The 15765-nt window shown below is 42.2% G+C and overlaps 1 protein-coding gene across 9 annotated transcripts in view; it reads left to right on the plus strand.

Annotated features, from left to right (window-relative positions):
- Pkp4 (plakophilin 4) overlaps positions 1 to 15418 on the plus strand; it is a 216699-nt gene extending 201281 nt beyond the window's left edge. For 4 of the 9 annotated variants that reach the window (XM_013029365.1, XM_013029373.1, XM_013029397.1 and 1 more), the window contains 7 exons: positions 934 to 1084; positions 4029 to 4224; positions 8056 to 8140; positions 8263 to 8380; positions 10954 to 11079; positions 12649 to 12722; positions 14423 to 15415. In XM_013029365.1, the coding sequence (XP_012884819.1) occupies positions 934 to 1084; positions 4029 to 4224; positions 8056 to 8140; positions 8263 to 8380; positions 10954 to 11079; positions 12649 to 12722; positions 14423 to 14671 (999 nt within the window). In that variant the 3' untranslated portion in view covers positions 14672 to 15415. Of the gene's footprint in view, positions 1 to 933; positions 1085 to 4028; positions 4225 to 8055; positions 8141 to 8262; positions 8381 to 10953; positions 11080 to 12648; positions 12723 to 14422 lie in introns of all 9 variants that reach the window. The other 5 variants (XM_013029381.1, XM_013029423.1, XM_013029388.1 and 2 more) reach the window with 3 other exon arrangements.
- Positions 15419 to 15765: the final 347 nt, after the last annotated feature.

The following is a 15765-nucleotide window of genomic DNA, read 5'->3' on the forward strand; positions in this document are numbered from 1 at the left end:
TTAACATCAGATCTTTGAGAGGCAGCTATTCCTCTTATTTGCATTATTATGTTGGTGTTCAAGAGACTAGGAGGTCAATCACATATTTTAACGTTCACAGTAATACACAGGGTAGGTAGATCTTTGTCCTCATGACTTTGCCACAGCAAGAAGGCACTAGATGCTTCATGACCAGCATCTTTCAATTTTCCTGATTTTTAAAGGATGATTTGCATTGATAAAAATGTCAAATAAAGCTCATAGCTCAAAACAAGATTAAAGATCCATTTTCTAATGGGCTTTTTGGTTGTTTTACTGCTAACTTCATTTCCAATTCATATTGTGTAAAGTAGCTAACTAATCTTGAATGAGAATGCATTTTGCACACTATCATACTTCTCTTTCAGTGTATGTGAATTATGATGCTAATGTTTCTGGAGAATTTCCTTTCTTCTAAGGTGAAGGATTTTTCTAAGCAATATCTTTAATAAGTTACTGAAATCTACATTTTTACAGAGAATATGAAGTGCCCGGATGGAGTCAGGCTCTCCTTTCACATATACTGATGGGTTGATTACTGTCTCCACCAGCCTATTTATAGCCTCTAGACCTGGCACAGAGCCAAATGTGAAGAAAACACACCGTCCTTCCTTAATCATGTTTATGTATCTCAGATAGAAAGTAATCACTGCTTTCTCCGTTACACACAAAAATATCTGACAGATGGTAGTTTCAGATCTGCAGGCTTTGGGATTTCTTTTTAAATCAGTCATCCCAGCCTATCTTTCTCTCAAACTCTGTTTTTCTCTTTTCTGGCACCACAGATTTAATCTCCAATTGGGAAGAAAACATTTAATTTATTAGTTCATCTCTTGGAAGCATCCTTTTTCGATTGCAGTAACGTGAGACGGAAACTCTATGTGAAATTACTGATTGCCTTATTCTGCTCCCCAGTTTGCAGCATACATCCGGGCAGCTGTCCGAAAGGAAAAAGGGCTCCCCATCCTTGTAGAACTTCTGAGGATGGATAACGATAGAGTGGTCTCTTCTGTGGCTACTGCCCTGAGGAACATGGCACTGGACGTTCGCAACAAGGAGCTTATAGGTATGTTTTGGCAATGAGGGAAAGTACAAAGGAGAACAATGTTTACATTTTTCCTCTGTTAATTTATAAATGCCTGACATTTAAGATTATTTACCACTGAGCTGTAGTTCCCAGTTTCTTGGTATGTTTGGCCCCTCACTCTGACCATTCTCTTTTAGTAAGAGACAGGTTCGTTAATGAAACATTGTCAAAGAAGATGGATTTCCAGAAGAGCTAGCTATTCCACTTGTAGATTACATGGGTAGCGTTGACATTTCTGCTTCCCAAGCAGCAACAGCAACAACAAAGTTCTAATTTTTGAACTGATATCTGCCAGTTCATCAGCTCTACCACATTCTAAATTGAGGGAGGTGAGAAGGAGGAAAAGAAGAGAGGCAAGACAAAATTCAGGGAGAGAGAAGAGGAGAACAAAGAGGAGTAAAAATAATCACAGCTGTTTTCGTAGCTTTTCCCTCTTAGATCCTGCGTGAACATTCACTCTAGAACAAAAATGTTGGCCATTTCTAACTCAGAGCAGGATCAGGACTAGGATGAGATAAGCAAGACATCTAGGGCACAAAATTTTAAGGCTTTCACAAAAAGGTAGAGTTTGCACATGTCTGAAATCAAGAGTGAGGTTCCATATATTTTACACCAAGATAACTCGCTTGTCTCTAGAATTGCAACTGCCTGGAAGAAGTAGTGCATGCGGTAAAGGAAAGATTAGGGATCCTGTATAATCCTGAACTTCAATCTTGGACCTGCTACTCACTGTCCCTGTAGCCAGAGTGTCCTTTATAACCCTACACTGCCTCAGCTCCTTCATCTGGGTTGGAAAGGAACTCTTCCTTAGAAGACCATGATAGGGAGCCAACACTGCCTAATGATACAGCCAGGACTTAACAGTTGGAGGAAATGAGGGAGGCTGAGGGCAACTCCTGCACCTGGACAAGCTCCACAGCCTCACAGCTGGTGTCACATGACTCTAGATTCGGCTTATATTAAAATGTATGTGTGGCGAAAATGAGGGAGAGAGAACATGACAATTGCATTTACCTTTGAGTTGCCATGAGGATTAAATGTGGTGACACAGTGCCTCGCAGAATTGCTTAAGTTATTGTCCAGATTAGCCTGCTTTTAACACAAAGCTCCTTTAAGCCATCATCCCACACAGAGAAGCGGGGAAGCCACTCCAAGCATGTCATATCCTGCTCCTACCTGATTCTAATAGATAAGCCATAACTCTCAGTTCCCACACCTCCTTGAGAGAAACCCTAAAGAAATACTTTTATTTTCCATACTCTTTGTTTTTGTTGTTTTTTCAATGTTTACATATTTTTATTTTTAAATTTTGCTTCAAAGATGATGTACAGAGGAGTTCCATGCGTTGGATGATGAGTACTCCTTTTGAACAGGGTCATCCCCTCCCTCATCCATATTCTTCAAATTTCTTATAAGAAGCACATATCATATGTGAGTTCCTAAAGGGGGAGGGGGGGAAGACTTTACACATCTTTTGGCTTGTTACTTTCCACACCTGGAAGACCAAGCATACAAGATCATTTTTTTTCTTATGTCCTTGTGAAGATTCCTTATTTGTGAGATCAGAGCCCTACCTGAGTTCACTGCTCCGCTTTACTTTACCCAGCACTTCTGTTCCCCGTGCCGACCCTTTTCTCTGACCACCTCTTTCTTTCTACAGCACCAGCACTAGCAATAGACTTTCTCTTCAGGACCATTTTTTCACCAAAGCAACTACAATAACCATATATACATATGCATATTATCAATGTTACTACACACTCAGCTGAGTGGAGCCCACCTTTGTCTGGAACTGTGGGAGCTGAGGGACAGCTGAGCTTATTCAGAGGCAGAGATTCAAGCCCCAGCAGTGCAATTGAAAGTTATGCCTTAGCAAAATGACAAATTGCATGTCATATACCTTTTGGTCGTCAGTGAGTATTCAAAATCAGCAATGCTAACTTATCATCTGTGCTGAAATACCACATTTATCTTCTGAGTTTCCAGTGTCATCGCTGTTTTTCTGCTCTTCTTAACAATGTTTGCTTTGAGTAAGCTAGAGCATTCTTCAGACATACAGGAAATTACACGACCTGCAGCAGCCTGTCAGTACATATGCCACTGTATATAAATAGGTCTTTGATGAAAACCCCATTTACTAACCTCTCCATTAGCATAGAGAGGGGGGGAAAAATAAAACTTAAGAAAATATTTACTTGAGCTTTAGTTAATTTCTTTTGTTTGGAGTGCATTTGTCTCAGTTTGTCAGTTGGTAATTGAAATTGAAAAAGCTGGAGATAATCTATTTTCAGAGAGGAGTAAGAGAAACTCAGTATTTATAAAGAATTGCTTCAATAGCTATGAAACTCCCTCAGTCTCCTCCTATCAATTACCTTATTGTTATTGTATTACTCCTGGGAGATAACATACCTATATGCTGCATAGCAAAATTCTTCTTTAAGAGAATAGCACATTGCTGCTGCTAATGTCAGACTGGCTGATGTACACCTCAATTAATAAAACTCCAACTATGCCCAGTTTACACATTGAGACCCAGGAAGGTTTAATGAAAAGTATTGTTGGCAGCCTTGCTTGGTCCAGAATTGAAGGTAAGTTTTAAAGTGCTTCCAGAGGAAATTGGGGTATTTTGCTGCAGTAGAATACAGTCAAGAATAAAACTTACTATTACTGAAAATACTTAAAGTAAAGTAACATGGCCAGTCTACTTGGTTTTGTGCAATAACATATTTCTTTTTGCAAATGACAGTAAGGTTTTATAAATCAATCGTGTTCAAGAAGCATGACAGTAAACGTTAATACGTGTGCTTTTCTTCTTTGCTGTGGGTTTTCTTTTTTAATCCTTTATAGTATCAGGGTATTCAACAGCAATAACAAATAAAACCATACTTTTTGAAAGTAGAATTTAGTCTTTTGCATTTGTCAGGTAAATATGCCATGCGAGACCTGGTCAACCGGCTTCCAGGAGGCAACGGCCCCAGCATACTATCAGACGAGACCATGGCAGCCATCTGCTGTGCCCTGCATGAGGTCACCAGCAAAAACATGGAGAATGCCAAGGCCCTGGCTGACTCAGGAGGCATCGAGAAGCTGGTGAACATAACCAAAGGCAGGGGAGACAGGCAAGTGTGCTACAAGGCAGGGCCACAAGTAAAGCATTCTTCCCTGGCATGTCCCTGTGATTGCGCCCTTTGTGGAATTATTTCTGTATTTCATAGGTGCTGACAAGCTAAGCCAGCTAGCTCCAGCAGTTAGAACCCTAATGTTGGAAGAAGCATTTTTACAACATGTGGCCTTTTCTCTAGCTTTCATTTTATTTTAACATCCCTTATTCCTATCCTGTTTTCTGTCTCTGTCTTAGTCTGCTCAAGCTGCTATAACATATCCTGATCTGAGTTCTTGGTCAGTGGCATAAACTATCCCTCATCATTTTGGAGAGCAGGGCCCTTTTCTGGTTAATAGCTGGTGACTTCTAGCTATGTCTTCACATGGTGGTGTGCTGAGGCTCTCTTGGGCCTCTTCCCAAAGAAAACACCAACACATTGTGGGTCAGGACTTGAACATAGGAGTTGTGGGGAAACAAATCTTCAGACCATAGCAGTCTCTAATGCCACTTTTGTTCATGTCAGCTCCTAGAAGAATTAGAAATGCCAGTATGGAAGAAATCCTAAAGGGATAGACGGCATCTCTCTGGTGCCCTGGGCTCTCCTCCAAGCCTGAGAGCATGTTTTTACAAAAAAAAAAAATCTTGAATGCGCAGTTTGGGGATTGATTCCACTGCCAGGCACCTAGGAAGCGTGAAAACTACCACTCTGCAGAGGATCTGTAGTGTGGCCTCAAAGTGTGCCCTGGGCTTCACCACACATTTCCCTTTGTTTCTGGATGACACTAACTGATGAAACAGCACAAGTATGGAAGAGACAATCAGTGGCAAAAGTAAAATGGCTCTTGGCCTGGAGTTATAGCAGTGACTATAAATTTCCTTGGGCTCAAACCAGTGAAATGATAAGCAAGGATGTTTAACACTGTCTCAAAACAACAGGACAACAGCTACCCTGCACTGTGAGGAAATGGTACACCTCCCCTTACTCTCCACCCTATGCCCCACTATATTTCCTTCCTAACTCTGATCCCTACCAACATGTGTTATTCATGACTTTTTTTTTTTAGTATCCATCTCTCCCAGTAGCAGGGACTTGTCATTTCATTCGCTGCTGTGTCCTAATTAGAACAGAGCTTGGCCCTGAATAGGTGCTCAGAGAATACTTACTGATTAGCTAAATGACAGTGCTAGAATTCATGTGATGTCTCAGTCTTTCAGTCTGTATGTTTGAAGGGATTTCTAAAATTGAGGAGAAATGTAACAAATTATATTCTTACCCTTTAGAACCCTCTACCAACATAAACAATATTTCAGTCATTTTATATAAGGTATTGTTATTGCATGAGTAACAAATGCATACAATTTCCTTGTTATCTTCAAGGAAATGAAACATTACAGATAGAGCTAAGGTCCCATACTCCTGATTCCCCATCTCCTGAGGTAGCCGTAACCACGTGTAGCCTGCACTTGTGCAAGGCACAAGAAGAAGCTGTAGAAATACCAAGCCTGTGCCAAACTTGCACATACTTAAAAATAAGATCATGACCCATTCTTTCTCAAAACAAACAAATCAGTCCTGGATCAAATCAAGTTTGTCTTCTGTCTCCACACACTGAAGCCCCCCTCATGGTTCTTCCATCCAGTAACTATTTCCTAGCTGTGATGTGTCAGGCACTGTCTCTGTGCTGTGAGCCTAGCCAGCCCCATGACAGGGAGGCTATGCACTGTGTGAGTAACAGCACGGAGAACATGGCAGATGATGCTGAGGGTAGGGCAAATGTAACATCATAGAAAGGGGACCAGACATGGCAGGTTAAGGGACGGTGCTGTGGGGATAGGTAGAGCCTTTTGAGCACAGACCCAGAGGCTCAAGGAGTAGTGTGGCTCCATAGAGGATGAACATTCCAGCCAAGGGACAACAGGTGAGAGGGCCCTGTGGTAGAAGGCAGCAGTAGGAAGTCAGGCTGGAGCACAGCCAGGGCAGGGAGAAAAGTCAGAGAAGCAATGAAGCTCCTGTAGAGCATGCAGCACTCTGGGGATCAGAATAATAAATTTGTTTTAAACTCTCTTAAGTAAAACTCAAGCCGTGGGAGAGCATTCATCAGATCAAAATTACCTGAATCCTCCCCCCAGCAGCAAGCATGGGAGCAGCCGTTAAGGTGGTGACGAAGGCCGACCTCTGGTGGAACTCAATGGAATCTGCTGGGGGCAGCGTCATAGATGATTTCAAGGCCCTTGGCAAATAAGACCTAGAGTGGAACTACCACTTACCAAGATAGAGAATCCCTCAAAACGATAAGCCGGTGTTTGATCTGGACTTGTTACATTTGAGATGTGTGTTAGTCCTTCAGGTTGAGTATGCTGTCAGCAAGAGTGTATGAGCTGAGTCAAGGTTGGGGCTCAGACTGAAAGTAGAAATTTGGAAATCAGCAATAATCTAAGTGATGTATTTGGAGAAGTGAAACAGACTGTCATCACCAGAGAAGTAAGAGATGTTAGTGAGAAGAGGAGCCAAGGGTGGTTTGTATTTGTAATCCGCACACTTGATAGATGGGACAGGAGGATCATGAGTTCAAAGCCATCCTGGACTACAGTGTAGCTGGACTGGAGGTGTGGCTTAACCAACCATGGGTAAGAAAGCTGAGCGAGGCTGGGAATGTGGCTTAGTGATGGAGTACTTGCCTAGCATGCACGAATCCCTGGGTTCGATTCCTCAGTACTACATATACAGAAAAAGTCAGAAATGGAACTGTGGATCAAGTAGTAGAGAGCTAGCCTTGAGCAAAAGAAGCTCAGGAACATTGCCCAGGCCCTGAGTTCAAGCCTCCATACCAGCATTTCAAAAGAGATAGAAGATGAGAAATTAGATATGTGAATACATAATTAAAGGAGCAGTACTGGAGAAGAATAGAGACAGTTCCTTTTCTCAAGGTTCAGGTTTCTGTTCATAGAACTTGTGCCTCCAAATAGTTTCTGTCTCAGTATCATAAACCAGGCTTAGTCTGGTCTTGTCAAGTGCTACACTTGTCACACTTGAAGGTGAATGCTGAACTGGGGGGAAGTAAGATGGAGGTAAATGCAGAGAGGTCTCACCAATACCACCAGAGCCTGGGAAACCCCTGAATTTGCATATGTTCCACCCTTTCCTAAGCCCTCAGAACTTGACAGCTCACATTACAGTGTTGGGGTCAAAGGACATGGTTTACAGCCTGCAAACCTCTCTCCTCCCTCCACTTCACTAACATTCAGTGTTGAGGTGTATTCTGAAGACGGAGGTGTTAGGTTTTCCTTAGGGCTCAGTCCCTAAGCACTGGTCCATATTGCACGCACACACAGGTACACACAGAGTGGTGAGCAGAAGACCTTACCTGAGACAGAAAGCTCTGGAAGCAATGACTAGAACCATATTTTCAAATTGACTGTTAGAACTTAGTACAGTTGTCTACATAGAGGTGTCAATGACAAGGCAATAAAAGTATGTACACAAAGGCCTCATAATGGAGAAAACATTAATTTGGGGTGGTTGCAGACACAGGATATGTGGTCATAGTCACCTTAATCCCAAAGTACCAGGGGTCCCGTGACAGATCTGAAGGGAGGTTGGTGCTGACAGCTAAACCATCCCCCCCACTGAGGCTCGTCTTGGCCTCATCTGATAGCCTGAGGGCCTCACTTTGATTCCTGCCATCACTGGTCAGTTCTTGAACTCCCAGGCACCCATGATTGCTCGTGATGTCTCCCAGCGGCAGCCTCTGTCCTTCTGATCCTGAAAGCAACAGCCTCTTTCTTGGCCATGTGGTGCCTGAGGCCATGCTGCCTGGATTCCTTATCTCTAGTGCTCTCTCCCTAGGTCATCTCTGAAAGTGGTGAAGGCAGCAGCACAGGTCTTGAACACACTGTGGCAATATCGGGATCTCCGGAGCATTTACAGAAAGGTAACCTGCAAGAATAGCTCTGGCCTAATTAGCATTCATCAGAACACACTTTCCTAATCATTTATTGTGTGAAATGCCATTATTCATTTTGAGAGCTTACTTTTTCTCTTTTCACTCTCCAGGATGGGTGGAACCAGAACCATTTTATTACACCTGTGTCAACGTTAGAGCGAGACCGATTCAAATCACATCCTTCCTTGTCCACCACCAACCAACAAATGTCACCCATCCTTCAGTCAGGTCAGTGAGCAAATACCACTCCTTTCCAAGAACATTCACATAACAGAATATGTTTCCCCACCAGGAAAGATTAAACACCTCAAGCACAGAGTCTTCTTTGGGAATTGCTACTGTGGTAAATAATAAGCCCACTTTCTTCCTTACACTTGAAAAGTTTGTACTGTTTATATCAGCTACGGTGCCTGAAAAAAAAGCCAAGGCTTCTTCCAACTTCTGCTTCTGTTTTACTAGGTTTAGGTAACTAGCCTTTGGTGGGTAACTAATGCAGGGGACTGGAGTAGTGAGGCCGCACTCGGGGTATACTGGTAATGTCCTGTCTCCATCTGGCCATAAATTTGGAATCTGCTTCAAACTGACTTTTGAATTACAGTTTTGAAACCACTTAGGAACAGGGTTCTTGAACTGAGATCTTTAGACCCACAGCCTTAAGTGCCATCTCCTTTCCAGTGAAACCTCCTGGTCCCCTGGCTTCACTGAAGGCCACTGGCACTTAGAGCCCTGCAAACAAGCCTCACAGATGGCTTCATAGAAATTCTCTCACATTTTTAAGTTAGAAGTCCTGACAACTGTGCCCTCTACCTATTTGTAGCATTCAACTCGGTGGAATGATTGGAGAGGCAGCCTAAATTTTTTTTACAGGTAAGGGCAGATTATGACTACCAAGCCAAGTCAGTCCAGTGAATTTAATTCTTGAGTAAAACAGGAAAGTTAATTGAGTTTTTATTTTTGTTTGGCTTTAAACTGTGCGTTCTGATACCTGTGGGGTAGTCTGCTGTAGTCAAATGTGCTGCCGTCCTATTGCTCATGGAAACAAATGTGGCCAAAAAACTATGATACAGGTCTAGTGGTTGCCAATAAATTGAAGGTCCCAATTGTACTAGGATTTTTTTTACATTAACTGTACCTACTATGTATGGTAGATATTTATATGTTTGTTTTAAAATCATAAGTTGTCTCCAGAGAGCCCTATGTCTGTCTTGATTTTAATCTCCTTGAGATGCCTGAGGCTGTCTTCTTTTACAGAATAATCCTTAGGGACTTAAAACAAGGGGTGTTAAGGGAAGCAAGAGATTTGCTAGTTAGGGAATCATCTCAGAGTAACATATAGTTATTAAGCAGCAAGCTTGTTCTTTGGACCTCTTAGACATACATGCTGAAAAGTTGCCCAGTGTTGGTGGCTCACACCTGTAATCCTAACTTCTCAGGAGGCTGAGATCTGAGGATTGCAGTTTGAAGCCAGCCATGGCAGAAAATTCCCCATGAGACTCATCTCCAATTAACCACTCAAAAACCAGAAGTAGCACTGTGGATCAAGTGGTAGAATACTGTCCTTGAGCAAAAGAGCTCAGGAACAATGCTCTGGCCCACCCAAAAAAAAAAAAAAAAAAAGCTGGCCCCAGCCCCATTCCTAAGTAACCTTGCATTCTATGGGGTAAGTTATATGTCATTCGTCTTCTAGAGCTGTTCTTAATACTTACCTTCCATCCCTTAGCACTAGTGCAGGCTCTACATATGGAAATACCTGCAATTATAGGAAGCAAGCCAGTGATTTCTGTCCTACCATCTTCCAGAAAGCGAAGTTAAGTGTCCTATATACTCTGCCTATGTGTGCTTACCTGTATTAAACACCTGCAGCTTGTCAGTGAAAGTGACATAGGAAAAGTACTTCAATTAATGTCAGCTTCCTTTTGAAGGCATCTTTGCCTATCAATCAAACCACTGGGCTCAAGGTTGGGGGACTATTAAGTGGAAAAAGTGAATAAGCCACTCCTAATTTGTAACTAACTTGCATGCTAGCCAGGTTTTATAATGAATATATGGACTGTTTCTCCTTTCTGTGCAAAAAAAAGAAAGAAAAGAAAAAAATACCTCTAATAATGACCTATGAATGGATCTGTCATTATCAGATGTTCGGCCCAAACTGGGATAAAACATCTGAGCCTTGTGAGGTCCAGACTTAGCACCAGGAGCTTCCTGATAAGCTTCCTCAGCCTTACTGAACGTGCATGATTTTCCTGACTATAGACTACCATAATGAGAATTATAAATCTTCATTAATATAGGCACTCTTATTAATCAAGCACATTTAGAGATGCAGATATTTTTGAAATAGAAATGAAAACGTGCCATAAAATCCGTTTATTGAAAGAGCTACACATAAAGATAATTGACGGGTGTTTTAAAAGCAACCAAACTGGGATGGCCAGATAGCAAATGTAACTCATGCATGGCTGTGAAGTTTCTGAGGGCTGAGCAAGTAGACACGGTGCTGGCAAAGCTGCATGACTGTGCTGGGCCCTGCAGTGTGCTCCTCACTCTTGCCTGGAAGACCCGGGGCTATGGCCAGTGCTGGTGCTAACCGTGCTCAATCTACAGGGTGTGCGTTCCAGATCCCCAGATGTGGCTGCTCCTCAACTCCTAGCATCCTCAAGGCCTGACTTCAGGCGCCAACTGTGTGGCTTTCTAATGACTGACCTTTGTTTTCCCGGAGAGGATTTCCAAAGACACTGATAATCTGATTTCTCTCTCTCTCTCTTTCTCTTTCTTTCCTTCCTCCTTTGCCTCTCCTTCAGTCGGCAGCACCTCTTCCTCACCAGCACTGTTAGGAATCAGAGACCGCTCTGAGTACGATAGGACCCAGCCACCTATGCAGTATTACAATAGCCAAGGGGATGCCACACATAAAGGCCTGTACCCCGGTAAGACACCAGTTGGGTGTGTGATACAGTACCTCAAAAAGCCACATTTCTGGGCATTCAGCCAGTGTCCTGCGAAATAGCTTGTGCTTGTATTGAAATGGTCCCCCAGCAGTAAACCATGTTCCTGACCCTTCTTCCCACTTCCTAGGATCAATGCCTTTTCCACTTGTAAGCAAACTAAGCTAAGTAACAAAATGGTGGTCAGAAGTAAAAGGAGGACTGAATTCAAATGAGAGATCGTTCCTACTGCCCAGGGGGCAGTCCTCTTGACCCACTTCCTCCCTGCCTGGCAGTCTCTCTCTTTTTGTTCCTCATGTCATAACCCTGGGCTCCATGTGGTTTTACAAGGCCTACATCTTCTAGACTGGCTCATCTCCAAATTCAAACCAGAGATCAGTTCCATTTATTTTTCCTTGGAAAAAAGTGAATGTATGAGGTGATTTTCCTCAGTGGTTATTTTTTTAAGAATAACGAATCTATAACACATTAATGTTTCATATCATACTCATAAAGGTCTTCAGAAAAATAACTGTACCAGAAGTTTCAAATCAATTTGAGGTCCCCTCCCCACCCAACCAAGAGTACTCTTGCCTCAAAGGAAAAAAAAATCTTATTTATTAAAAGGAAATAAATAAAAGCTGGTGGCAACTTAACTACTGCTGGGGAACAGTCTCAGTTGTACCATTGTCTTTGAAACTGTGATTTCACAGGACTGTTTACTAATCGACTATTGTTACCATGGCAATTAATAGCTCAGAAAATTGCAGATGCTACATTTCAAATACCAGGCTCTGTGCAGAAGGCAGTGTACATACAAGCTCTAATGTATGGCTGGTCGAGATGCACAGCAGCCTGCTTTTAAAGGCTCCTCCTTCCATGTGCATGCCCTTCTGTGTCTCCTTTGCTTGCTTCAATAAACTAATTTGCCTCCAGTAAGTTTCATTCTCCTTCTTAGAAAAAAAAATTAAAATCTTTGGTAGCCTTAAAAATAGGTAGCTAACTAGTGACGTCATCAGTAATCTAATGTAGACTCTGAAACACCATTACCAAGTTCTTTTCATTTCACAACCCACTTCCCCATGGCGGACACATGTGGCCCCATTACTGAGAACAGGCCTGTGCCTGCTCTTCCCAGAACCTACACTTCTGGATCACAGTCATTCTGAAAGCACAGAGCTCAGCCTAATACTGTGTCTACCTTCTCTCTGATCTTGCTGAAGCTCAGAACGTTAGATGAGTGCTGCTGCTCAAAGCCAAGCAGAGAAATCCCCCCTTGCTGAGCAGAGCTTGAGCAGGACCCCTTGGGGGATGAGGTATGCCTTGATGTTGCTTTTTTGCTAAAGCACACATGGCTTATTTTTGCTCTTAGCCCCAGCCAGCCCCAGGCTACACAGCAGCCAGGCCAGATCCAGGGAGCCATGACTGCTGTCTCTCAGTCTGCCTTGGCTCTGGGGAGGGCGAGCCCTGTTGGGGACAGCACTAGTAGCCCTATTGTGGGGACACTACAACAGTCATAATGAATCAGAATAATGAGCATTAGTTTTAATTTCATAAAATATTTTCTTACAGGCTCCAGCAAACCTTCACCAATTTACATCAGTTCCTATTCCTCACCAGCAAGAGAACAAAATAGACGGCTACAGGTGAATTTGCAATATTTTTTGTACAGGAGGCCGATGAGCAATAACACATAAGGGGTCCAACGCGGGTTGACTTCCCAAAGCTGGGCCAGCTTGGCAGGGCCTGAGGAAATCTGTCCTCAGAAATGTACCCATGGTTTACTTCTATGGTGGCTTCCTGTTCTTGAATATCCATCGGTGCCACTAAGACTGCACCCCAATACTGGAGATAGCTGAGTCCCTAACGTGTGCTCTGCTTTGTACCCAACAATGTCCCCCAGTCCTGCCTGCCCCCACTAAGCTCTGAAATAACTTCTGTCTTCTGGACGAGGAAAGGTTGGTGCACATACTTTATTCTCATCTCTTATCCTTTCTTCCCAGAGACTTCATTCTCCATCCTCATAACTGCTTCCCTGTCCCAGCTCCATGATTTAGAAGCCCTGAGGTTTGGCCTCGAGGCTCTCAGAGGTTAAAGCGAACTCAGCCCCTGCTGGAATGTGGCTGCTATCACGCCAGTGTCCTGTGTATTTGGAAGACCCTTGTTCTGCTGTCACAAGGGCCCTGTACTCAGTGTCAGGGCCTTCTCGAGGCAGTGGCCCACCTAGACCATCCATTGTCTCCTTTTATATTCCAAAAGCACAAAACAATTGTGTTTTCCCAAGAAGGGAATAAACCCTGTCCTTCTGATGAGGCCCATTTCCACACTGCCTTCTTTGCTTTGTAGATGGACAAACATACTTGAAACCTTTTTTAGATGGGGTCTCACTATGTTGCTCAGGCTGGTCTTGAACTTGTGGGCTCAAGCTTTCTTCCTGTCTCAGCCTCCGAAGTAGCTGAGACTTCAGGCATGCACCACCACACTCAGTTTATATTTTTCATTGATTTTAGTCAAGAAAAATAGCCTCAGAATTATAACTCTACTTTAAAATCCAGATGTTGGCTGTAGATATTAGAATGAATTTAGAACAAGATGCTGATATCTATATGGTGAATTTGAAGAGTCTAGGTATTGGGTATGATAAAGAAGGAAGACATAAGAAACGTGATAATTTGGACAAGTTAATGTGAGATCACAGCAGCATAGAAGGAAATGGGGAGTGGGGTACCTGTGTGGATGCTCATTTGTGTACTTTGCTTTCTTCAAATGGACCCATTCGTTCTGTCTTGAAGAAGCCTTCTCCCCTGGAACTAGATGTCCTCACACATCTCTGCTAATGTTACTGCTCTCCTACCTTGACATTGTTTATCCCTTTAATAAGACAACTTATAGCAGAGTTTCCAAAGGGAGATTGCTGTTCATCAAAACACATATTTGTTTTGTTTACTTTTTAATTAAATGATGGATTCAATCCCCAGAGGTAAATGTTCTCAAAGATGACTGCATAATTACACAATTATCTGAGACCAGAAATGCAGCTCCCAACTAAATCTATTAAGTACTCAAGGTTAGCTATGTAAAAGCAAGAATCAAGGCCATCCTCACAATTTGGCCTATAGGCCCCTTCAGACAGCTTGCTGCCTCTTTAGGACAAGAGTTGAGCAAAGCAGGCCAGCCTGCCTACATGTGTCATTTAAATCTTTCCAAACACAAAGGGTGTTCCTGAAACAACTTCTTAAGTCCACAAATGCTACTTGAAAAATGTGAAACAGAAAGCCCATATTAATGTTCAATGTATATTTTCAAGAAGTGCTTTCATTCATTTGCCTTTCTATTTTGTCAACAGCATCAACAACTGTATTATAGTCAAGATGACTCCAACAGAAAGAATTTTGATGCTTACAGATTGTATTTGCAGTCTCCTCATAGCTATGAAGATCCTTATTTTGATGACCGAGTTCACTTTCCAGCTTCTACTGATTACTCAACACCGTATGGACTGAAATCAACCACAAATTATGTAGACTTTTATTCCACTAAACGACCTTCTTATAGAGCAGAACAGTACCCAGGGTCCCCAGACTCATGGGTGTAGCATCGAGACACTGGGCAGAGGAACTCTTTCTTTCTAACCTTGTTTGGATTGAGATGAAAAGTCCATCTTGCTGATTTGATGATGAAATATGAAAGTGAAATGGAAGGAATGAGTGAAGAGCATATTTTATTTTCTTTTGAGGAATTTTCAGGGAAGTGAGAAAACCCTTGGGAGAGGACTTTCTAAGCTTTATCTAGGTGTTAGATCTAACTACTTGTAGATTCTGTAGTCTGGTGAAGGTGTGGGTGACGTGACGAGAGGTTTGAGAAATGGGTGAAATGAGATGGGGTATGTGTAGGTCAAATCAAATTCAAGATGATTTTTTTAATGTGAATAAAGTTATGTTCTGATAGTTTGTACAGAAAAAAATGGATGCCCTTCATGTTTTATTGCTATTACTAAATGTCAAGATTGTATGCTATTATGTCTTGTAAATTTCTTTTGTTGGTGTAAATATGGAAATGCCACATTGGTTAAGTGCCATCATTTGTAATGCAGTGTGTCATTTGAAAAGAGAGTCGAAGAAAGTGACAGCTTACAACCAAATGGGTAACTCCAGGAACAGTTAACAGTTTAAAACAAACGTAGACATCCTTTGTTTTCACAATGAATAGTGTACTTTGGAAGCACAAAGTCCAGGCTGGTATCACAGCTCCATGCCCATTCCCTGCCTCTTTCATAGGACACGTCACTGCCATTTTCTATGCACATGAAAGAAAAATAAATGTGGAAATTTCATCCTTGGAAGTGTGTTCCCTGTTTTCTGTTTATCTTCTGACTGTGATTTGGAAAAGCAGGTGTGAGATGGGCCACACCAAAGAATGAAGTGAGAGCTTTTCCTTCTCTTCATCTTGGCATTGTTATTTCCTGAATTGAATGTGTTTTAATGTGTTGGGGTTTTTTTGTTGTTGTTATCAGATTGTTGTATGTATTTAATACCACTTTCCACCTAAGAAAAATTATATCTTGGAGGCTGGCCATAACTAAATTGGCAAAGATATCTTTTGGCATCATTTTTAAGAACTCAGTAATTACATAAGAACATTGGCTTAGTATTTATTTTGTTGGCATCAGTGTAGTAAGCCAACTCATTT

This window comes from Dipodomys ordii, unplaced genomic scaffold, assembly GCF_000151885.1.
Source record: "Dipodomys ordii isolate 6190 unplaced genomic scaffold, Dord_2.0 Scaffold5, whole genome shotgun sequence".
Lineage (NCBI taxonomy): Eukaryota > Metazoa > Chordata > Mammalia > Rodentia > Heteromyidae > Dipodomys > Dipodomys ordii.